The sequence below is a fragment of the Camellia sinensis genome, chromosome 6, assembly GCF_055761805.1.
Source record: "Camellia sinensis isolate YWXY chromosome 6, ASM5576180v1, whole genome shotgun sequence".
NCBI lineage: Eukaryota > Viridiplantae > Streptophyta > Magnoliopsida > Ericales > Theaceae > Camellia > Camellia sinensis.
The window spans coordinates 204,375,690-204,401,929 of NC_138966.1; the positions used below are offsets into that span (position 1 = coordinate 204,375,690).

The 26,240-nt window shown below is 34.1% G+C and overlaps 1 protein-coding gene and 1 long non-coding RNA gene across 2 annotated transcripts; one reads left to right on the forward strand and one right to left on the reverse strand.

Moving 5' to 3' along the window:
- The first annotated feature begins 8,881 nt into the window (after nt 1-8,881).
- On the forward strand, nt 8,882-12,952 carry LOC145793164 (uncharacterized). Its single transcript, XR_014333824.1, has 3 exons — nt 8,882-10,181; nt 11,135-11,275; nt 12,313-12,952. It is a non-coding gene; the product is annotated as an uncharacterized LOC145793164 (long non-coding RNA).
- A 4,632-nt stretch (nt 12,953-17,584) lies between these two features.
- LOC114278795 (sodium/hydrogen exchanger 1) lies at nt 17,585-25,874 on the reverse strand. Its single transcript, XM_028220929.2, is given in 15 exon segments — nt 17,585-18,119; nt 18,216-18,299; nt 18,815-18,877; nt 18,962-19,100; nt 19,860-19,961; nt 20,073-20,173; nt 20,259-20,325; nt 21,000-21,046; nt 21,143-21,337; nt 21,423-21,469; nt 21,554-21,613; nt 22,793-22,890; nt 23,663-23,781; nt 24,851-25,143; nt 25,573-25,874. Coding segments are annotated over 14 exon segments (1,626 nt in total). The 5' UTR covers nt 25,025-25,143; nt 25,573-25,874; the 3' UTR covers nt 17,585-17,789.
- Nucleotides 25,875-26,240: the final 366 nt, after the last annotated feature.

Consider the following 26,240-nt stretch of genomic DNA (forward strand, 5'->3'; position numbering starts at 1 on the left):
TCAACTTCAAATTTTTCAAGGTCACATAGCAATTCTTTCTGCACGGTGAGTAAACAGGCTAAATTTCCAACTGATTTCCGACTCGGTGCATCGGCAACAGTGTTAGCTTTCCCCGGATGGTACAAAATTTGCAAGTCATAATCTTTTATCAATTCTAACCATCTCCGCTGCCTCATGTTCAATTCTTTCTGTGTGAAGAAATATTTCAAGCTCTTATGATCTGTATACACTTCACATGTTGCCCCATAAAGGTAGTGACGCCAGATTTTCAATGCAAACACTACTGTGGCAAGTTCTAAGTCATGGGTCGGGTAGTTCTTTTCATGCAGTCTCAGTTGTCGGGAAGCATATACAATAACCTTACCATTCTGCATCAAAACACATCCCAAACCCTTGTAAGAAGTATCACTAAATATGGTAAATCCATCCGTACTTGAGGGTAAGGTGAGAATCGGTGTAGTCACAAGTCGAGTCTTTAACTCTTGAAAAGTTGATTCTCTCTGGTTAGTCCAGTCAAATGATATCCCTTTTTGAGCCAACTGAGTCAACGGTAGGGCAATTTTGGAGAAGTCTTTCACAAATCTTCTGTAGTACCCGGCTAAGTCTAGGCCAATTCACCACTGTTTCAATTTTCTGTGGGTCAACTGTAATGCCATCCTTACTAATCACATGACCCAAAAACATAACGTTATCAAGCCAAAATTCACACTTTGTCAGTTTTGCATAGAGTTTCTGTTCTCTTAAGGTCTATAAGGCAATTCTCAAATGATGTTCATGTTCTTCCGTGCTTTTGGAATAAATCAAAATGTCATCTATAAACACAACTACAAATTCATCGATGAACAGTTTAAAAATTATGTTCATAATGTCCATAAATGTGGCAGGTGCATTAGTAACTCCGAAAGGCATAACAAGAAATTCATAATGTCCATACCTCGTTCGAAATGCAGTCTTTTCAATGTCCTCTGGTTTGACTTTCAACTGGTGGTATCCGGATCTAAGGTTAATTTTTGAGAAAACCTGGGCACCCTGTAACTGGTCAAACAAATCGTCAATTCAAGGCAATGGATATTAGTTTTTCACTGTTACCTTGTTCAGTTCACGGTAGTTAATGCAAAGTCTCAGTGAGCCGTCTTTCTTCTTTACGAACAAAACTGGAGCACCCCACGGCGAAGTACTAGGCCTGATGAACTTCTTATCCAACAGTTCCTACAACTGAATTTTCAATTCTTTCAGTTCGGTAGGTGTCATTCTGTACGGAGCTTTGGAAACTGGCTGTGTACCTGGAATCACATCAATGGTGAATTCAATGTCCATGTCAATCAAATCCCCTGGCAAATCATTTGGAAATACATCTGGAAATTCTCTGACGATAGGAATACTGTCCACATTAGCTTTAGCATCAGTAGGTACAGTCAATATGCAACATAGATACCCTTTACACCCCTTTTTAATCAGTTTAAATGCTTTCATGGATGAAATCAGGTATGGGGGAGGTATTACACCAATTCCACCAAACATAAATTCAGGCAATCCAGGTGGACGGAAAACAACTTGTTTTGTTACACAGTCTATGGTAGCATGATATTTTGTTAACCAGTCCATTCCCAATATTACATCAAAATGGTTGATGTTCAAAGGCAGTAAATCAATATACAAATGCACATCTCCAACAATAATTTCACATGTAGGGTATATATAAGCACAAGTCATGGATCCCCCAACAGGCGAAGATACAGCTAAAAAATAATTCATGGGTTCCAGTGGTCTATTCAATTTCCGTGAAAAAGCATGTGAGACATAAGAATGTGTAGACCTTGAATCAATCAGAACATAAGCATTTTGAGTACAGATTGAGAGTATACCTGACACAACGGTCTCGGTATTCTGCACATCTCTTGGTACAAGTGCGAACACTCGGCCTTGCCTCATAGGCTCTTTTCCAGTAGCTTTGAGGTTGGGTTTCGGTGGAGCAGTTGATGCTGCTGCGCTTGGTGCAGCTTTACTATTGCCTTGAGAAGTGAAAGGGCAATCTTTAACCATGTGGCCTACCTTGCCACACTTGTAACAAGCACCAGAAATTTTATAACAAACCCCTTTATGTCTTTTCCCATATTCGGAGCAGGGCGGAATGGAATTGTTTCCCTGGCTGGAATTGGTTGTTGACTTTGTATTTTGTTTCTTGTTCAGTGAGTTATTTTAGCCCTTCTTAAACTTAAAACCCCGTCTCTTACCAAGCCATTCAGTTGCTGGTGTTTCCATCTGTTTCAATGCTTCAATATTTGACTCGGCCATTATTGCTCGATCAAGAACATCTACATATTTCAGTAATTTCAGCACATTGATTCTGTCAAGTATCTTTACATTAAGGCCGCCTTCAAACTTTTTGGCCTTTTTGTAGTCAGTGTCCACTATGTGTGGTGTGGCGCATATCTGGCGAGTTCGGTAAACTTTGATTCATACTCTGCTACTGACATGGTACCTTGTTTCAACTGTTCAAACTCAGTCACCTTGCGATCCCTGACACACTGAGGGAAGTATTTCTCAAAGAAGGCTCCCTTAAACTGAGCCCAAGTCATAACAGTATCGGTGTCACGGATGACCATCCACCATCGTCTAGCTTCCTCTTGCAAAGTAAATGTAGCCAATAACACCTTATGTGCTTCAGAACACGGAAATACCTTGAACAATTTCTCTGTTTCTAGCACCCATGCTTCAGCCTTTAATGGTTCAAGGCCTCCTTGGAAGGATGGTGGTTTCATCTTGCTGAACTTCTGTGTTAAAGCAATTATATCATCATTAACATTCTGCTCTGGTTGAACTGGAGGAGGTGGGGGCTGTTGGTTCTGTTGTAGCCTCAAGGCCTCAGTCAACAATTCAACTGTTCTTTCCAATCTTGCCATTCTGGCATCAGATGATTCTGTTTCATCGGCATCCTTGCATTGTCCATTTCATTATATGCAATACAGCAATAATAAACATAGGAATTGCCTACTTAAACACATTAGCACATTAGCACATATATTCATGTCATGGCCACACACACTTTTTCAATGCTCATGCAATGCCTTAATCGCTTTTCTAGGACATCCTATAGCTCATTTGGACACGTGTGTGCAATAACTCGTGCTTTAGTATCGCTCTGATACCACTCTGTCACGACCCAAACCCGTCCCTATGGGTTTAGCACCGTAACCGGCCAGTAATTCGTGATTACCGAAGGCCTGCTTGACAGTAAAGTTAGTAATACGGAGTACAGGGGCTGGCGAAAGCTAAAACAGTAATAAAAGATGTCCAATGAGCTGTGACAATCTGTATGCAAAAAGACTTTTTCGAACATATTCACATTCATAAGCAAAACATATATACACCAAATGTACAAACATTCAGAGTACAGTACAAGTCTTAAATAGTATTACAAAACAGAGACGGAAGGGTGAAACTGAGACACCCAAAAGCAGCCTTGGCTCGGTCAGACTTGGAATCTCGAGGTGAGGCACAATGGTTGGCTTGACAAAAAGGAGTTACCCTGACGCTTCTAGCATCGATCCGGTGCCTGAACACCTACATATAAATATAAACCGTGAGCTAAAGTCCAGTGAATAACAACTGTGTGAAGAGGTTAAGAATAAATGTCCTTTCAATCATTAAACAGTCATATCAATCATTTAGAAACCATAGCAGTTATATGTGGTACATCCAATAGCAAAATAGTACAGTAGGTCTTAACAGACCGAACAATCAGTCGATGGCCATCATAACAGTAAACAGTAATGGTTCCAAACATGAGAACCGACAGAGATCTTTGTAACAGTAGCAGTAACAGTAAATTGCTATGGATGCCACGAATACAATTTACAAATAGGACAAACATTCATTCATTAAACACTAACGTTTCAGTAAACAGAACAGTTGATTATTCGGAAAATATTCATAATTGAACATATCTTTACAATATTGTTACTCACAGAGCATTGGGCTATAAGTAGCTAATGAGCGTCCTCGGATGCCAACCCTACACAGTTACAGAATGAACACACACTAAGTTACACACTTGGGATAGACAAACTAGCCCCTTAACTTGACTCGGTGTGGTCCTACATCTACATCCTCATTAAGATGCCTTAAACTAGGCCTAGGAATGCCTATGATGAAATGAGAATGCAAAGATGTACTTTAAAATACTTTTCAAAATTTTCAGAAAACAGGGGTCTCGCTCGAGCGTGGACTTCCTCACTCGAGCGGTCTGTAAAAATGCAAAAAGTGCTGGATGTTGAAAATTTTCGCTCGACGCTCGCTTGAGCGTGAGACACAGCCCTCGCTCGAGCGTAGGTTCCTTCGCTTGAGCGTGCGTCTGCGTGCACCAAAAACCTGAGAGCTTACAATTTACGTTCGAGCCATCATTCCTTCGCTCGAGCGGAGCTCTGAACAAACGATGGTCGCTCGAGCGTGGAATCCTTCACTCGAGCGAGGAAGCCAAATTTTGGAATTTCTAAATTTGCCTTCAAAGCTCAAACCAAGCCTTCAATACCTCAAAACTCAACCTCTTGGGCCCATTTCTGGGAAAACACTTTATACCCATAATATAACATGTTTTGAAGATCAATTTATAAAGTCAAAGCCCAAGGGTGAGTCAATTGAACACAATTTCAACAATAACTTCAAGAACATGATGAACATATGACATGCATGTTTTCATCTGAATTCAAAGCTTCTAATACAAGATCAAATGAGTCTAAACTTCCAAAAACAAGATGAATTCATGAGCTATGACTAGAGTGTAGACATGCATGAAAGAATTTCCATGAAAACAACCTCAAAACTCACCAATGTGTACATGCATGCATGATTCAAGTTTCAATTCAACAATTTAAAACCAATTCTAGACTTAGATCACTAATGGCTCATAGACCATGCAAGATACAACTAGAATTCAAGTTCAAGAAGATGATTCTCCTACCTTAGGTCTTCAATTCTAGGTATGGAAGCTCAAATATGCAATCTCTCTTCAATTTCTTCTAGTTCTCAAGCTAAATTTGATGAATTCAAGTTCTTTCTCTCACTCTCCTCTCTCATACAGTTTGTCTAAGGAAATGGCTGAAGGAATGATGCCTCAAATACATAACATGGAGGGTAAACAATGACCAAGGAATGTCCACTAAGTGGCAATTTCGTAAATAACTTGAACTAATGCGATTTAGCTCCATTTAATCTAATTTAATCATACCAAATCAAATTTCAATTAAATCTACCATAAAATCACATAAATTCTAATTAACATATAACACTAATCAATTTCAGATTCGGCCGCCGATAAGGCCTTCAATTTGCAGTTCAAAGCTTAAAACATGAACAGATCAATTAAGTAATCAAACAGATAGAAGTGCGATCAAACAACCTACTCATGCAATCAATTCAGAATTTCAGTCAGATCAATCACTTATCATGCTTAATCATAGATTAGCACTAATCAGAGGTGAGGGTTGTCACACTATTAAATCACTTTTCCTCAGACTTTGCTGTGCCGGAAAGATAAGAGAGCAATATTTTCTCGTAACTCCACATTTAACGTCTTGTAGCTTTATTTGGTACATGAATGGATAACTGGAAAGAAGTTGCATGAAGGATGGTTGAAAAAAGAAAGGGAAATCCTTCTTCCATTTGTCTAGTTGAGACAAAAGGGATGACGAAGGCAAGGGGTCTGTCTTTTTTAACTTTTCCACCCTGATGTATTACTATGAACGTGTCGTTGGAAGAGACAAATGCAAAAAAGAAAGGTACCGTTATTTTCTTTCCCACGTTTAATTTTTGATAGATTGAAAATGGTGGACCGGGGTGAATATGCTCTTTTGCTATGTTTGCACTGCCTTCCCTTTTCCTTCTAACTAAACAAAGAATCTGTCTCCATTAAGGAAGGAAAGCATGTTGTCTTTCACCTATGTTACCAGAAAACGCTAATACCCTAGCGAATTACGTATTGGTACGCACGTTCTGAAACATGGTACACTCCCATTTCAAAATAGTATATTTAGTGATCCAAAACGATCCCAAAAGTTTTTTTTTTCAATATATGTCCTTAAATGTTATCTTAGGAGGAAAAAAAATCAAATATAATGAACTAAAATCTAAGGCGAGTTAAGTTTTGATAAGAAAAAAAATCAAAAAAATGGGTCATAATACTCATAGAAAATATTACATTTTATTAGAGGTCTAATAATTTTAAAAAATTACTCTAGAAATACCTTAAATTCTTAAGTATAATATATACAAGCCTACCCCTATTGTACCACATTTTAGAGCATGTGGCGTACCATGTTCCAGTTCCCGTTTCACGTATCGGAACGATCCACGTTCCAGGTAACATAGGTCTTTCACATGTTGGTTTGGTTTATTAGGAAAGAAAGAAAAGTTAAAGTTAATTGTGTTACTTTATTTTACCATTATATTGACATGAAGATGTTTGTGTGGCAATGATATGAAAGAAAAACACATTATTTTCATCTCTACTCACTTTTGGGGAGATTGAAAATGGTGGGACACTAGAGATTTGCCTGCACTTCCCTTCTCCTTTCCCCTTTTCCGCTAAATGGAGGAAACTGTCTCTGTCCACTTCATTTATTTCATTGTGCATTAAGGAAAGGAAAGGAAAGGGGAAGCTTAGGGATGTTCGTTTATTTTACCATCATAATGTCAAATATTGATAGCATGGTTTTTGAATGACGAAAAACAAAAAAGTAAGAGATAATCTTCTCATTTGTTCCTCTCCTTCCACCTCTAGGTAAAATGAAAAATGGTAGCCAGGCTGGACTTGCTCACCTTCAAGTTTTCCTTTTTCCTTCCCCTTCAATTTCTACAAAACTAACAATACTCCTTTATCCTTCCCACTTTCCTCCTCCTAATGTTCCCTCATATCAAACAAAGCCCAATGACAAAAAGAACTTAAAATATAAAATAAGAAAGAATCCTTACTCGTGTGTTACCACCACTTGCATTACTAGAAACATCAATACTGCGTTCTACCCTGCACATGTTAGATCCAGAAGTCTAGGTTAGATCCAACAGAGCAATGATTAAAATGGGACTCGTCCAACTGAGATACTAACTTAAAGCATTAAATGGAGCATGACTTCAACTCATGCACTAAGGGCACTGGAAGCATTGCTGGAAATTAAGCTTTTAGTAGTGTTTAAAAAACGCATCTATAGTTATCAAAAACGTTGCTAATTGTTTTTGTGGCGTTTAGTACCAAACGCCGAAGATTTGGCTGTCGCTATAACTTCACGACGCTTTAAAAGTGTCACTATATTAGTATAGACGGCGTTTTTTAAAATGCCGGTAAATGTGCTGCATAACGGTACAATGACGTCACGCCACATTTGGCGACGTTTTAAAAACACCGTGATAGATCTTTTCTATTTTAAAAATATAACCGTTGGTATTCTATAGTGGCGTTTAAAAATGTCGTTATAGCTTTTTGTTTTTCTTTTTAAATAAAAAAATAGTGCTAATTTTGTGAGATTTAACTAAAAAAAAATACTTGTTATAAAGATAAAAAAATATTCAATATATTGACTAAATTTAGGTAAACACTACAACAAAAGTAACCTATGGTGACGAAAACTAGTGAAGAAAATAAAATTCGTCACTAAATGAAAATAATTCGTGAGGAATTTATAAATTTTGTCACATATAATAAAAAAATAAAAATGATAGGTGACAAAATTTATTTTCGTCAATAAATACTTCATTTTAAGTGAGGAAAAATTTAGTTTCGTCACCAAAAATTTTCCCGCTATTTTTTTTGGGTGGCGCCAAAATTTTGAGACTTTTGGTGACAAAAAAATTTGTCACTAATTATAAAATTATTTGTGATTAATATATTTTCGTCACCAAAACATTTTAATATTTCTGATATCTTTTGGTGAGGAAATAATATTGTCACCAATTTTGGTGAAATTTTTTTGATATATTGAGCAGCAATAAAAAAAAAGGGTATTAATTTTTTTTACCCTTTTTCTGTTTATCATCTCTCTCTCTCTCTCTCTCTCTCTCTCTCTCTCAAAATAGGGTATTAATTTTTCTTACCTCTTGCTCCTCCACTACGCCGATTGCCATCGTTGCCTCTATTAGTCTTGCCGATCGCCACCGCCAGTAGTAGCCTTGCCGGTAACCGTCACATCTTCTTCGCTCGATGATTTGGTACATGGTTTCTCTTTGCTCTTTTTCTGGTGTCACTTTCTCTTATTCTCTGTTTTGGTATGGTGACGAAAATTAGTGAAGAAAACAAATTTCGTCACTAAATAAGAATAATCCATGAGGAATTATAAATACTGTCACGTATAATAAAAAAAGAAAAATAATAGGTGACGAAATTTATTTCTGTCAATAAATACTTACTTTTAGGTGAGAAAAAAAATAAGTTTCCTCACCAAAAATTTTGAAAGTTTTGGTGAGAATTTTTTTTTTTCGACAATTAAAAAATTATTAATGAGGAATCACTACGACAAAAACAGTTAAAGATTACACTTTAACAAAATGAAAATATCTCACTTTTATTAGAAGTGTGATAAAAAAAATTAGATTGATATTTTAATCACACTTAATTTGATTAAGTGTGATAATATTTATTTTTTATGATATTTTTTAATTAAGTGCAATTATATATATATATATATATTTTTAATCTCACCTTCTAAATAAGTGTGATTATATGTAATTTTTTTAATCACAACTTCTAAATAACTGTGATCAAAAAATTTTGAGGGAAATATTTACCACCTAATTTTATTTTATGTTTAATTTTATTTATTTATTATTTCTCTGATACATACAAAGGAAATACCAATCAACGCTGTTTACCCCTCTTTTCCACTCTCTCATTGTCTTGAACCCTAACCCATCAAACAGAGAGCGGTGAAGGTTGAGCAAAATCAGAGGGCAATGGCGAACGGAGGTTGACGGCGGACTGATGGGGTCTGCGACGACGAGAGAAGGCAGCTGTGAAATCTGGGTGCCTGCGACGAGGTTTGATGAATTAGCCTCTGACCTTCTCTTTCCCTCTCTCTCTCTCCCTCCCTCCTAAATCCATTGGATCCCATGTTTCTGAACCGGCACTCCTCTTCGCGAACACCTTTTGCTTCATTCTCTGGATTTCTGAGGTACTTTCACATTTGGGGTTCTCTTAATTTGTTTGGTTTACTTTTAATCTCTTAAATTGAATGTGATGATCACTAGTCCTAGAGCAATCCGCTTATTGGTTATAAACGATAATAGTTAGCTGGCAGAGGTATTGATGGTTCACCTTTATTAATTGATATGAATGAGGGTTTGAATTAAAGGTTGCTGGGTTGATGGTCCTCTGCTTCAGCATTATTGAGGCTGGTTGTCAATTTGTTTAGCATTTGATGCTAGAATTAGATATTAGCTGAATGTAAAGGCTTGAACGTATTCAATTAGGAAATAAAAAGGGCTGATGATCTTGAAACCTACCACTCTAAAGCCTCTTTTTTTTTCTTTTTTTTTCTAAGTAAAAATGATCTTACTGCAACTGTAACTGTAATTTGCTAAGTTTTAAAATTAATTTAATTAAAATTAGGTTGACATTTTATCAGTATTCATTAATATGCTTGTCCAGTTTAATTTCACTGATGTTAAAGGCTTTTATTTGTTTCTCTTTGCTTTCCTCATATGAATGGAAGTCTCTCTTTCTCTATTGGGAGTCAGGATAACTCTGGCAACATCTCAACTTATGAAGACCGCACTTCTCGTTTCTTTCCTTCTGCACCAAGGGTTCCTCAAATGCCTGGGGTGGTACCTGGAGATACTGGCTTCATGGATAAAAGTGAAGATTCATTTCGGGAGCTATCAAATTCTTCACATCAATGATTTAATATCTTATGCAGTTGGGACAAAGATGGGAGCAGATTTAGTATATTTGGCATATTTCCCATTGGAAAAGTTGTAAGTTAATTACTGGATTGAACCATAGAGGAAATAACTCTAAATGTGGTTCATTTGTATCCCCTTCATTAGTCTCTATTCTTTTTGGTATTCTTTTTATGAGTCTCCTTGTGGATTACAACCCTGGTATTATTTGCCAGAATATACACTAGTTTTCTCTCTCTAATCAACCAGTGGACAACCACATCATTTGTCGACTTTTGAATGCTTCAATTTGCAAGGTATGCTTATCCTTAATTTGGGTGGTTTTAAAATCCTTGATATTTATCTAATTATGTGATGCTTATGATTATGGAGAGCTAGTCTCTATTTCCTCATGAATATATATATATATATATATATATACATTTATTGTTCTATGCTGTATAATATGGGTAATTTCATTTCCAATTAGATTCATTGTTATTTCTGTTGCTTGAGCCAAGACACCTGGAAAGAATACTAACTATATTGAAGTAGAGACAAATCCCATGAATGGGACTACAAACAAAAGTCTTATACAGGCCAAGCAAAAATAAAAATCACGAGGAATTCTTTCGAAAAGGCTCAAAAGCTAATATTCAATGGTCTACGTTTGATGCAATCATAAATGATTATGACCTAAAATAAATTTCTTCTTTTTTTCCAAAAAAAAAGTTTAACTATTTTTGTTTTTAGTCTCTCTCTTCCTAAGAAAAAATAATATAAAATTTTATCTGCGCCTGTACAACAATATAACTTGTATGAAGTTGTCAATGGTCTTACATAATATCTATTGAGAGTTAGAGGAAATTTCTGACAGATGCAAGTGCATATGGAATAAATTTGGAAAATAAGTCGATTAGATATGTCAAGCAAGACAGCTTATTGAATGGAAACCTGTTAGAAATACAGTTGTTACATTTCATTAACTCATGTATCTTGATTTTTATGATTGTAGCAATCATGAATGAAATGGGTCCAAGTTGTTTGCAGATTTCTTTTATGTGGTTATTTTTCTTGTATACGTGTGTTCATAAATCTTTGATGGATATCTTATTTTTTGGGGAAATAATATCTGTAAGAAATAAATGCATACGTACATATGTTGTTAAATGAGATGAAACTAAGTATATTTAGTTTGTTGATGCTTTTAGAAGCTTTTCACATGTCAGTTTTCTGAAGTAACTCATTATCAAGTACCTTTCTGTCATAGGGCTTTGGCAAAAGATCTTTATCATTTGGTAGTCATTTGCTCTGGGGAGCTTTCAGAAGAACCAAGCAACAGTCCAATATCTGGACATGATTTACTTGGTTTGCATTGCTTAGTGCTTGATACTTCAATATTTTGGAAGAGGTAATTTTAACATGTTGCAGAAGTTGTGATTATTGGAAGAATTAAAGAAGCTAATGAGTTCTATAGTCCTGAAGTCGCATTCATTATTCTGTTATTTTTCTTGTTTACCATTCCATTGCTCAGGAATTGGTGTTTCATTTTGTCAGTCTTGCAAAGATTGAGTTCTTAGTATAATTATTTTAACTTGCCTTATTGGTTGTTTGTATCATTGAGAGCTCCTTGGTTCAAATTTTTTTGTACCATTGTGCCGAACAATTATAATTTTTGCATTTTTGTGTATATTATATGCACCATTACACTTTCTGATTATCTATATGTTATTTCTCCTAGATTCATGATAATCTATATGGCAAATTATGGAGCCTATATTTAATCTACTAGGTAGGCTTTAATTTTTATATGTTGTGCTTAGTGTTTGAAATCATGTCTTTGTCAAATACCACAAGAGTACGAATTGCTTTGGTTGATATAAAGACCCTTCGTGTTTTTTAACTGGAACACATTTGAGATGGCGAAAGATCAACAAGGTTTTATATACTTTTAAACTTCTTAGTAATAACTGTTTATGTCATCTACTCTATAAAAAAAAAAATCAATATGATTAAAAGTAGATTTATTTTTTAATGCATTTTTGCATGAGCGCCATTCCTTGAACTCTTTTAGATGTAGATTTTCCCTATTATTTACTGTTCTATGGACTTGATTGAGTTATTAGAATTTTTTTTTTTTTTTGGTAAACTAGTTATTAGACTTCAAGTGACCAAGCAGTGTAAGAATATTGAGATCAATGCTAACTCAAGAATGGCTATTTTAATTTTTTTTAAATATATATTGGGGGCTAGGGCACCCCTGAAACTTTATCTATGCCTCAATTATGCTTTTCTATGCATGTTGCACACTTATGTGTGTGCACAAGTGTAATGTTGGTTAAGTCTAAAAGTTGTTTAGTGTTACATGAATGTAAAAGCTGGCATGAAAATTCTTGAATGATGTGGCTAGGTATCATTATATTTGCTTCATTATTGATGTCACTGCAGGTTGTGAAGTTTACAACCTTGGAACTGGAAAAGGAACATCAGTTTTGGAAATGGTAACAACATTCGAAAATGCATCTGGAAAGGTACTGAATTGTTGAACCTGTGTGTTAAATTTTCCCAATGTGCCAAATCTTAAAAAATGATCTAACTTCTTATGTTGGACATAATCTATATTCTATATCCTAGTTCTCCTTTTCATTTGATGTGAGTTTTTTCAATATATATATTTAAATTGTTCTACTGATTCCTGAGTAAGCAAGTGCTTGGAGATTGAATTGGAGTTCCTCTCAATAGTTCCTTGAATTAAACTTTGCAAAGTCTTAGATTCTGGGGCTATTATTTTCATATCCCAGACTTTTAAGAGCAGATGTGAAGTCTGGTGAAATCTAAACCAAACAAGGCTTTGGTTCATAGACCATTTATTCCTCTGTTACATTTTCGAATTCAGTGGATAACAACAGAATCGTATATGATGTGTGAATGTAATTTTAAATGTACATCAAGTGATTCCTCCCAAAGGTCACCCCGAGTCCAAGGTCAATGTACCACCCAGTATTGGGTCTTCATCAGGAAGAGAGAGGAAAACAAGATAAACAAAAGGTTACTCTAGGCATCATAAATGGACATTGAAAAAAAGGAAAACTGGCATTTTTGTTATTAAACATTGATATATTCTCGTTTGTGTGGACAAGAGCCATAATTTTCTTTTTGTGTTTGTTCCAGATAATTCCCCTGATGTTTGCTGGGCGGTGACCTGGTGATGCTGAGGTTGTGTATGCATCAGTAGATAAAGCAGAACATCAGTTGATCTGGAAGTAAGTGTTATCCCCCTTGCAAACCACTATGTTGATAATTACTCTGTAATTTGGCTTCTCATGAATGATTCAAGAAGTTTGCTTTGAGGAATTTTCATCTGGATTTGTGGTGATATTAAAAGATTCTAATATATTGCCCAAAGGAGTAAAATTTTAAAATGGCAGCCAGTGGAAATATAACTATATTTGTAATGACCGACTCAACTAAGTTGCCCATCAGTTCCTAATATTTTTTATATTATTGGTTTTACTTATGTCAAATAGAATATTGAAATATAGAAGTTGGAGAAAAGATGAGAGCATCTGCAATGGAGTGGCTAAAAATGTGTTTTATTGAGAATCTGTTTGACGTGGTTGTGATGATTGTCAACACTTAAACTATCCTCCTTGTGGCAGGTCCTGATGAACTTAACAAATGACAACCCTGTCGGCTGTCAGCAAACTTTGCAACACATTAACTTAAAGAAAACTTGACATAAAACTTACTTGACTAAAATCTTATTTCCATTAGGTTCCATGTGGCACTAATATGTAATTCAGAATTTGCACATCAACAGTTAACAAGCTTTGCATAATCAAGTCAAACTTTTTCCTTGGTAGATATTGACCTCATCTCAAGATTTATAAATGGCATTACTATACTTTTATATATTATCATTACATTTTTTATTTGATAATTGTTTATCTATTATCATTACATGACCTTTGTCTGTGGTAAACTGACTATCACTATATGATTTCAATGTAACAAACTCATCTCTTGTTACAGGGACAAATTGTTTTATGTGGTTTAAGAAATGGAGCAATTTTTTTTCTACATGTTCATGTCTTGGAATAATTATCAATTTTTAAATGGAGATGACAACTGTCTTCCGGCTATTAATTTGAGGTGCGTGTAAACTAATCCGGACATCGGTCATAAATATATATATATATATATATATATTGGCTTTATTATGTGATAATGCTAGGATAGCACTCTAAAACTAAAGAGTCAAAAAAATCATGAGCATGTTTATAAATAAAAAATAAAAAATCACAATGATTCCTTACCAAAGACGATTTGATCAAGGCTTTTGTTGGGTACAAATTCATAAACAAGAAGGCATTGAGGGGCTTCAATGGTACAACCCAAAGGTCTTACAAGGTTCTTGTGTTGAATTCCACTGATCAAATTTACCTTATTGAAGAAGTCATCGGCCCATTGTCGTGAATCAAATGTACCTCAATGCTACGTTATATTTTGGAGCTATTATATATATATATATATATATATATATTCTGCCATTAGTGATAGTGATATATAGTATTTCTGCAATCTTTTGGCATCTTATGTTATCCGTGTTGCTTTATCATCAAGGATCACCTCAACTCTTTGAAGTTTTGGTTTGTTAGATGCATTTCTACTAAATTGGTTTATAAAATAAAATTATTTATATATGAGTTTAGATGTAATTGATAATATATTAATGTTTTCTTTGTTTATTTTCTTTGCAGATTGGTTTTTAATGACGTTCGAAAGTTTACTTGCAAATGAAGATCAACTGTTGAATTTTGTTTCCTGAACGAATACTTAGTTGTAGTTGCAAATCAAGATTGAGTGTTGATTTTTTTTTGTGGATTCCACGTTAGTTCATTTTGGGATTTGCTTTGATGGTTTTTTTGTTACACTTAATGGTTTATATTATTAAAGTTGTTTGATGGATATATTTTGATTTATAATATAAATTGTTTACTGAATTTTTTTGTGGAGTGATGTATAATAGCTAATGGATTTCTTAGTACAATTAAAAGGCTATTGGGATATGAGCAGGGATATTTGTGAAATAATAATTGAAATTAAAATATAAAATATGGAACAGGTTTAGTGACGAATTTGTTTCGTCATTTGTATTTGTTATTATGACAAAGTGATTATTCGTCATTAATAAACATTTTTTGTGACAAAATTTATTGCAGCGCATATATGAAAGTTTTCATTGATTTTGTTGTTTGGTGACGAAATGTATTTCCTCATATATATAAATATATTTGAGAGGAAATATATTTCATCACCCATGTATGACTTTTGGAGACGAAAAATTTCGTCACCTTTACATCTTACCGTGACGAAATTATTTCCTCATCAATGATCAACATTTGTGACAAATTTATTCGTCAACTAAAATTATAAATATGGTACTGAATAATTATTTGGTGACGAAAATGAGAATTTTTGGCGACAAAATCTTGTTTTATTGGTGACAAAAAATTTCGTCACTGAACTAATTTCATTGGTGACGAAATTATTTTTCGTCACGATGGTTTTTAGTGACAAACATTCAATGACGAAACTTGTGACGAAAATATTTCGTCACAAATATCTATAGTGACGAAATTAGCTCTTTCGAGACACACTACAACAAAAGTAACCTATGGTGACGAAAACTAGTGAAGAAAATAAAATTCGTCACTAAATGAAGATGATGGTCCTCTGTTTACATCTCAGCATTGTTGACACATCTTGTGCTGTCACCCGCCAAGCATTCACCAAAATAAGTGTTAACAAGGACAAATTCAGAACAGTGAATCCCATTACTGCAATCCCTTAAGTTTATAATCCTTCATATTGTGCATGCTATGTGACATATGATGAAGATATACAAATATCAACGTAGGAAGTATATCCAATACAGTATTCATAAGATTAGGAGAATTTATAAAAATCAAGACTATATTATATACACTGAAGATTGAAATGTATGCATAATTACCTGGAAGCTACCATCACCAATGGAAGCAATCGCTCGCTTATTCCGTGCAACCTGTGCATATCCAAGAGTCGCACCTACATCCCAGCCAATTGATCCATATTGCATCTGGAGCTCATACCTGCAAAACCTAATTTCATAATATTTTTTGTATCATAAAGCATAATAAAACCCCAAAAAAAATGCAACATTCTCTCCACAACTTACCAGCATCCCTTAGGCAACTTAGGTAGCGTTTGGTAGAATTTTCTAAATATGATTTGAGAATAGATTTGTATTTTGAGTTTGTGAGTTTTGAAATTATGATTTGAGTGTAGAAAATTTGTTTGGTTATGAGTTTTGAAAAGAGTTTTAAATTGAGTTTTGGTTGAGTGTTGAATTGAGTTTTTAATGTTTGATGTGACATGTGAAATAAGAAAATTTGTTTGGTTATGAGTTTTGGAAAGAGTTTTCAAAACTTAATTCAATTTGTTATAACTCGTAACCAAAAATACTACTCAAAACTCTATTGAAAATTCTGATAAATAAGCAAACTCTTTTTAAAATTCAATTAAAAAAATTAATTATTAACAGAAAATAACATTAGACAATTTTTTTAATTGAAAATATTAGTAAGGCAATAATTTTTTTTTCAAAATAAATATTCAATTACTGATTTAAAATAACTTTTGATTGTATATTTGGTTCGAATTTTTTAAAAATATTTTTCAGTTAAAATATTTTTAATAATTACTGTCACAAATTATTTGCTATTATTGTATTGTTATTTTCAAATAAATGGCCAAATAATTTATCAGGTATTATGTATGTGAGAGTCAAACAAAAATTAGAATATTATTTTGTTAGCATCTACACAGTTTACCACACACAATTCAATTTTATTCAAATTTTTTTATTCGCTTTCAATAGAAAATTAGTCTACAATAGCACAAACACATGTATGTATGTATGAAAGAGTTACAAAAAAAAAAAAAAAACCACTGTAGTGCTCAACCGGCTGGACATCTGGGGGATGTCTTGGGAGATGTCTTGGGGATGTCCCATAGACTCAAAATATTCAAAAACTGTATGAAAATGTGAGAGTTTTGCATTGAAAGTTTGTTTTGAAATGAGCTCTGCCAAACGTAAAATATAAATATATTTTGAAATATGTGGTGGAATTAATTTTTGAAAACCTTATCCAAACACCTTGTTCACGTGAAGAGCGGTGGAATTGTAATTGGAACGCTGTACCAAACACAGCCAAATATTTTCAAACAAGAAAGCCCAAAAAAGACCAAATTTAGAAAGAACAAAAAAAAAATAATGACGAGAAATAATATATTGGGTTTTTTTTCTTTTCTTTTTGGAGTGGACTATATACCAAAAAGAAAAAAAAAGAAAAAAAAATCATGAATCCAATAGAAAATAGTACAAATTATTTAGGAATTTAAGGTTATCTTTCAAATTTCAAGAGTCCCCCTAACGCATCATCCACTGTTGTAATCAATATATATGCTGTTAAATTGTCATTCCATTACGGAAAAATTCTCGATTTTGATACACAAAACCCTACAGCAGAAACCAAAAATCAATACCAAAAATACATTTACAGAAGAAAAAAAAAAAAGAAAAGCAAGATTTTTCATCTTAAATCTAAAACAGAAAAGAAAATGTTTGCAATTCCTACTGTGTGAGAGACTTCAAGCTGCAGATATACACAGCAGATGATAATCGCGGCAGAACAAAACATCCCATGCCGGGCTAATATATTATATACGAATAATATTACATACACCATTTTGTTCTACTGCATTTTCCTACTCACAGTGGGAGTCGAGCCCACATCATGATGACGTGTGGACTCCAGTCTCATGTTGCTAATAAATCTCGTTTTGTATTGAACATACTGTCTTCCCTTCCCCTCTCATTTTCATTGGTCAGCACCTGGTTCATTCCGTTCCGTCGGTGAACAGGGCACGTAGGGAACGAAACCCCGCCCACCAAACACGGGAGGCATGAACGTATCATCAAACTTACGCCAGAGACGGTGGATGGTGTGAGTTGGGGTGCTTAAAAATAACCGTAGGCTGTTTGGGCGGGGGATACCAGTGCCGTCCAGATCAACTTCGGAATCTTGTCTGCCTTCGAGAAGTGGCATTGTGGATGACTTTGGAGTTCCGAGATCTGATGATACGGTGCTGCACAACCGTTTTGGGGGCAGCAATAACCTTACAAGAGGTTTGGTCAATAAACCAAAAACCTAAACAAACCAGGGAACCGTTATATAACTTTCGTAACAGAAGGAAAAAGGAAAATTTAAAAGAAGATTGTCATGGGCAGAGGTGAAAAAGCTTACCACCGTGCTAAAAAGAACGACGGTGATGGTGCTTGTTATCATAATTGCATTTCCTCGCAAGTGAGTATGACCCAAGCTAGTGAACTACACATTATACCAAAGTTAATGGTAATTCCTTCCTTCCAAAAAAAAAAAAAAAAAAAGTTTTGTTGTGTTTTCATTTTCTGTTCTCTATTTTTTATTTGGGAAATTTTCTAAAGCAACCCAACTTTTAGGTCCTGTTTCCTAATGTTTACAATTTATTGTTTTTTTGCTTACAAAAAAACATTAAACATATTTATGTTTGTGGGGGTGGGGGTGGGGGGGAGGGGGAGAAATGTTGGGTACACATGATTCAAAACATATTTGAAAACAAGTGAGGGGTGGTCAGAGGTTGTGGTTGATGGGCAAAGGTGATGGCTAGAGATGCTAGCCGACAGGAAGTGGTGGCTAAAGGTGGTTGCTGGTGGCCACCAACAACCAGACTACGTCAAAAAACACCACTTTCCATTGTCTTTGTTTCTGAAAACACAATAAAATCAAAACACAAAAAATTGAGAAAATGAAAACACAACCAGACAACATCGTTGTATTTGTATGAATATTGTCCTCATCTTTACCTTATTATAAGCAAGTGCCATAGACACTGCTCCCCTCATAAGACCGGCCCACCATATTGTAACCTGAAAAAACAAAAATTATTCTTAGGATAACAAATTAACAAGCAATTAAAAAATAAGATAAAGCTTTAATAAGAAGACGCGTACTTGCTACTTGAACTCAATTTTTTCATTTGGATTTTTCTTGGCTAGATTAGATAAGAAGGATAGTGGAAACACAAAAGCTGCTCTTCCAGCCAAAATTAGGCCTAGCAGGATTGAACTCACTGCAACTGATATTCCAGGACTGTGAAAAACACAAGTAAACCCACATGTGAGAACAGTGAACACTAACAACATCCACAGACGAACACAAAAGTTCTGCTTGGAGGGAGCCGAGTTAAGTGTATGAAAAAATAAATAAATTCTCTTTTTAAAAATTATAATTCCTTACATAAGCTTTATTAGTAAAAAAAATCATTAAATTCATGCCAGTCATTTCTTAATAGTTATCCCAATTATTTTATACAAATTTTAGGCTATATGATATAATTAGGTTCTTAGTGTATAATTAGATTGTCATTTTGAAAGAAGAAGCCTTTCTCTTGTCATTTTAAGTCATTCTATTGATAATGTAATTTATATAAATAAACAAATCTACCTCTATAATTTTTGTTATCGAAAAAAATAACAAATGACATATACATAACAAATTAATAGAATTGATGCTATTAGGTAATATGTGAAATAGTATAGGGTCATGTCATATAAATTATAAGAATATTTAAGGTCAATAAAAGAATTTTAAAAAATTTAGAGGGAGCCTTTATATATGTACATTGTAAAAGTACTTATAAATTAGAGGGGGTGATAGAATAATTTAAAAAAAAACTTAGGGCGGGCCATGACCCCACTTGCTGCTCCCCTACCTTCATCATTGGTGACATGGGTAATAAAATAATCCTCCAAATGGATGAAATTCTAAATTTTAGTAAATAATAAATCAAATTCATCATTAAACAATCTACAGAATCGGGCTTCTCTTCTAGATGTATATTTGACATACCTGTCATTAACAAACCTCCACTTCTCAATGTCCAAAGCATCCATTCCAACATAAAGAAAAATAAAAATCTCAGCAACAAAAGACAAAGTCGCAAAAGCATGCCTGAAATGATTTGTAGAAAGAACTAAAGCATTAGTTAATAGAGCATTGAGAACAATAATATGATCAAAATACGTTCCGATGGCTTGAGATGATATTTTAAGAGGAATGTACTTTGTTGTGATCCTTGAACTCTCTGTCACGTTGTGCCAGGTGTAATGGGACATAACAATCCCACAGAAAAATAAAGTTAGAATCCCGCTCAAATAGAATAGCTGCAACAAAAATTGTGAAGAACATAAGGCAAAAGAAAAGAAGGGCCTCAAGGGAAAATTACAATGGTATTAAGTAGAATCTTACTTCGGCCATCATATATGAAAGATAAGCCATGAGAATCATAAGAGCTACCTCACGATCGGTTGAGTGCCTGGTTTTGTCAGATTCAACATAATGCCATATTAGTATATTACATTCATATTCTTCCCAACAAATATTTTTTTATGATTCATATAAATAATGAAAAACCAAACGTAATCAAGGCAAACACAATAGTTCAACAAAATTTCAGTGTTACAATTTTTTTGATTTGTTCTAGTGATGATCTAATGGCTACTTGTGTGATCTGCATATAGTATATCTGGTGAAGAATCAATGATGAAGATTTAGGGCATGTACAGAGTTTTATATTCTCCCTCATCTAAACTTTTAAGTCTTCTATGGATAATTATCTAGGTAGATTTCTGTAACTAAAACATTTGGGGAAAAAATTGCAAAAAAAGTGTCAATATATATATATATATATATTTTATAAAAAAAAAAGGAAAAAGAAAAAAGAAAAAGTGTGATATTTCGGCAACTATAATAATTATCCATCAGAACGGAAAAACTAAATAGTGATCATGAAGCAATTAACTGGTAGGACAGAAAACAATCCCCTATGTCCTCAAGATATGACCCCATACGTGAAGAGGGGAGCTTTCTAAACTGGCAGGTAGTCCAGTTTTCTTAACCAATTGTGTAGGTTAATACCTAATAATGCGATACACAATATGTGACAATCAGAAGTTACTATCATTCTATCATAGTAAAAACAACAAATACCTGCCAAAATACAGCTTTTTGATGATATAGGCACTAAGCAGCCCAGTCTGCAAGGGAAAAGGAATATGTGTCATATCATAGACACATTCTTGCTCTATCATTTGCATGTAACAAAAGAGAGAGAGAGAGAGAGAGAGACATACTAGCACTCCCAGCAAAGTGCTTGCAACAAATAAATACGAGAAATTGCCAAGAAATTGAAGGGCAATTGTGGGATCAAAATTTGTAACGTCAAAGCTTTGTATTGCATTGAAAAGCACCACTGATGTAGCATCATTTACGACACCTTCCCCAAAAACCAGACTGTAGAGTAGCGGTGTCTCATCCTGATTAAGCACCTGCACCATCAAATAATTTTAGTTTTCTAAGTCTTTGGTACCTTCAATATACAAAACACTGCTTTAACTTTGATATATTCTTTACCTGTAATGTGCAAACAGAGTCTGTTGCAGAAAATATTGCACCGATTGCTGAAATAGTGCAGCAAAAACAGGTCAGCTTCCAAAAAGGTAAGAAAACAACAGCGAAGCAAACGTGAGTGAAAAAGATGATACCTAAGTAATCACCAATATCTAGGGAGCCAATCTCCATTCTTTTAAAGATCTGTGTGACACCTGAGTCAAGCACAAGAGAGTCACTAATATGACCAGATAACAGACTGATGACCATTCACTACAAACCAATTTAATTGGTTGGTAATCGATACCAATAGACATCTGATAACCCAGAAGGTCATCATTTACCCATTTGATTACAGCTATGTACAACCAAGTCAAACAGGAAACTCAGACATACACCACAAATTCAAGGGAAAAAGATTTAATTAGATTCAACTGCAAGTAATCTCAAAAAGCAGTAAATTCAGAACAAGGTAAACAAGCTCAGGAGATCAAACCTACCCTTTTCCGTCCTCAAAACAAGAACTATGTTAGTGACTACTGTCTTCCATATGTCTTGCCAAATATCTGGCTACGTACATTGTGAAAGAGTGACAAGAGATAAGAAACAAGAGGGAAAGCATATGAGTCAGCCTTTAGAAAGCCTACTCTTATATTTATAGAGGACTGTTATATCTCACTTGTTTTTCTTACTGTTTTATGTCATTAGGGATATGGCAATGCCTTCATTATTTCCTTATTGATTATTTGCAAACAAAAAACCAATTATGAGTATTCACGTAGGAGGTGGTACAACGCACTGACCAAAAATCTGTGACAAAAAGAATTTCTCATATTTATATAACACCACCATGTATATGAAAGTACAAAATGGTCCCCATTACATGTGTCATACTTGACAATCCCTCTCAATATAGGGCGCACAATAACAAATATAATGGGGAATGTGGGAACAAACACAATTGTGACTTGTGAGACTTGAACCAACAGCCTGTTGGACTCAAAAACCATGTTAGATGACAAATTGTCCTGAAAGCGTAAGCTTTTAGAAGAAAAATAATCTCACGTCATTTATAATTTTTGCTATTTCTTTTGCATTCAGATGGAAAAATGAATGGAATGAAAAGGTGGTCATTTGAGAATAACCCACCAGAAGAGAAAATATACGTTCCTAATGCATGTCGACACCCAGGAATGGAAATCATCCAAGTTGCACACAAAACAGAATATAGTATAAAAGAATGTAAACAAACTAAAAAAAATCATTGCTTCTTCAGGTAAACTTTACCAACATAGGGAAGGTTCCAGCCTTGGAAACATAACAAGAGAAAATTAAATGAGATTTCATACTGTTGAGGAAACATTTTACAGCATACATAAGGTTTTAAGGTATACCTACTGATATAACGACCCAGGAAATAATTGTACCAACAGCACCAAACAGTGTAATAGTGATGAAGTTACGGAAAAATTGCTTCTTTTTCACCTGAAACCTGGTACATAACACAATCATTAAAAATCATGCTTAAAAGATTGGTGAAGAAATTTTTTGGATAATTGATAATATGTGATCATCATCAGGACATCATTAGAAATGTTAGACAACCAGTAACAAATGGCATATTAAAATCATTGCATAAATAGAAACAGTCAACAATTTAACTCTTAGACAGTGATCTGCTCAAGAGGGAGAAAATGTAGTTTTCTTAGTAGGCTGAATGCCGACATATATTTTGAGTCAATAATAAGAGTCTAAAAAACCTGGGTGCCACAATACCATCAACATTGTGCTTGGTTACACAAAAAGATGCACCACATTTATTAATCATATACTTGGATTAAATGGAATAACAATAAAAGCTTAGTCAAGAACTTTTATAGGAAATTATATGTGAAAGCAGTATATCAATTATCACACCTCAAATAGAATATTTTGTATAATAAAAAAAATTAAATTAATTATGATCTAAAAAACAGAATATTACTGGATAAGATGTAATAAAACACCAAAAAAAATAAAAAATGAAACTCTTTTAAGCCAATGTAATGGTAAACATAACACCTGTAAATGACAAAAGAAGCAATGTGAGTGAGAAATTTAAATCAATGACAGCCACAAAACCAGAAGTAGAAACACACTTCTAACGAGGTACAACTTACAAGCATAATGAGAAGCACACTCAATAATCTATAATCAGGTTACAGGTATATAAACTATTACAAAGATCTCAGTAAACAGCAAAGTTTGAAAGGAACACAATTTACCCGGCATTGAATATAATAGGTGGAAGAAGATATATGAAGAAAAGATCTTCACTGAAGACTAAAACATGCGAGCTTCTTCCCCCACTTGTAAGCAAAATCACAGACCCGGTACACAGACCCTGTCACCAACCACATTACAAGTTACATTATTGAATATTTTGAAAGGACGAACGTATGAATGCTGATAGATATAATCAAGAATTTAGCTTCACATATAATTCCTTTTTTTAGCTATACAATAAGTTACAACACCATTTAATTCCCATTTCTTGAATTTTTTATTATTCAATGACCTCATAAACTCTATTTTTTTTTCTTTTTCTTTTGGGCTTATATCAGGCCCGGCCCGAGGGCAGGCAAAAGAGGCCTGCGCCTTGGGCCCCAAATTTAGGCTGAAAATAAAGGCCCTCAAATATAATTTTGTATTTTAAATATATATATAAAAAAAAGCTCAACTACTATAGACCAAATTGAACTGATCGTGATTTAATTATAAACTGGATATTGCTAAACTATAAAGCAACAAGACCGGATATTTTTTTTTTTTTTTTGAGTATTTGTAATGATTACTTCCTATCTTAATATATGAAAGTAAATTTTTGTTTATAATTTTAATAATTATACGTGCAAGTAATTTTTTTGTGGCTACAAAAAAAATAAAAAAGTTATTGTAACTTATCCTTTTATTTATGAACTTTTTTTTTTCAATGTAAGAGGGATCCTATTTCCAAAGTTTGTCTTGGACTCCCTAAATCTCAGGGTCGGCCCTGAGGCTTATATTTTCAACTTTTTAAAAATTATGTCAAAATATTTCACTTTTTAAGTTTGTCTAAACTAGATTGACTGAAAAATTTAAAAGATTTCAAAAAAAATTCACTAAACACAAAAATAACCCAAACTTTATCCCAAAAAAAAATCCTTTATGAACTTTTTTCAATATTTTTTTAAAAACAATTTTTAGGATAGTCTAATAACATATTTTGACTCAAAGTTATAAAAGTTCACTAATATGAAAGTAAGCTTAGAAAATAGCACAAGTAATTAGATGCAGCCAAAAAAAATCCTAAAATTCAAACACCAAGCAACATTCAAGGTTGGATAATTGGATTCAAAATATGATTTCTTTTGTTTTCGCGATAGTTTTTGTTCTTAACAATGAAAAGGAGGATAACGAGGATAAAGACTCACAAGGACAAGGGCAGTGGTGGACTCATTCATCCATCGGCTCTCCTCGAGCAAATGACCGATCACAATACACGCGCAAAGAAGCGCCACAAATAAATTCATTGACACAACCGAAGCATGGTTCGAAGTTGATACCATCCCCAACCTTGACAATACTGAACTCAATTCGAAAGCCATTGTAACAACTTTCTAAATCCACCACACAAAGCAATTAACTATAATCTGACCTACTTTTCATTCTCAGCCCCAAAAAATTCCCTCCAGATTGTAGAATCCACATTAGAAAGCCCCCAACTCTGCATCAAACAATATTAAATAACTACGATTCTGAAAACAATTGAGCAAAAAATAAGATCATTTCTTCACAAAGCGTAATTGCAAAAATGCTTTGTTTGGTTTCTCGGAAAATGTACGGAAAATAACACTAATGTAAAAGAATTTAGGTACTAATATTGAAATATTTTCTGCATGCAAACTAAAATACGCAAAAATGTTCTGTTTGGATTCTCGGAAAATGCATGGAAAATAACTAATGTAACAGAATTTACGAGATATTGCAATTTTTTTTTTTTTTTCTTTCTGTAAACAAACTAAAATAGCATCAGAGGACAAAATAATAGAGTAAAGTAAAAATAAGATTTACTAAAATTTTTCTTTTCATTTTTTTATTTTTTCTCAGCAAAACAGAAGGTAACTTCGATGCAAAACGTAATAAAAATACTCACAAATGCATTTCCAAGGGAAATGAAACAAGGCATTGTCGAAATCAACCAACAGTTTTCAAAAAATGGGCAAAATGATTGAATTCAAACAGATGGTTCGGAGTTGATCTCTGTTTTCGAGTTCTTCAGCAATTAGCGATGTTTAGGGACACGGAAACTATGGAGATAGCCAGAGAAAAAGATCGGAAAAAGAGAGAAAATGAAAGCAAATTGCCGAGAAAGTTGAAGAGAGAACGTGAAAATCCTGTAAAGAGAGAGAAAATGAGAATGCATGAGAGAGAGAGAGAGAGAGAGAGAGAGAGACGGGGGCGTCTTATGCGGGAGAACAGGACAGTGGAGGCGGAGGAAGGTTTTGATTAGGTACGGTCACGTGGGACCTCAAACAAGGTGGTGTTTGATCTGGATCGTTGGTTTTTGGGGCTGAATCATCGTACGGTTAGAAGCAATGGGGATGTTGTAGTAAAAGTAACTTTTTTAAGACCTTGCTTTGAAGAACAAAATGACAAATAAATAAATAAAACTGTATTTAAATGAACAATTCAAAAGAAAAAAATAAAATCTCATTTTTCTTGAAAAAAAATAATGAATAAATTACATTGACCTCTCATAAAGTTTAGTGAAATATGACACTAACCTCCCATAAAATGTCTCCCTAGTTTTGGCATAACACT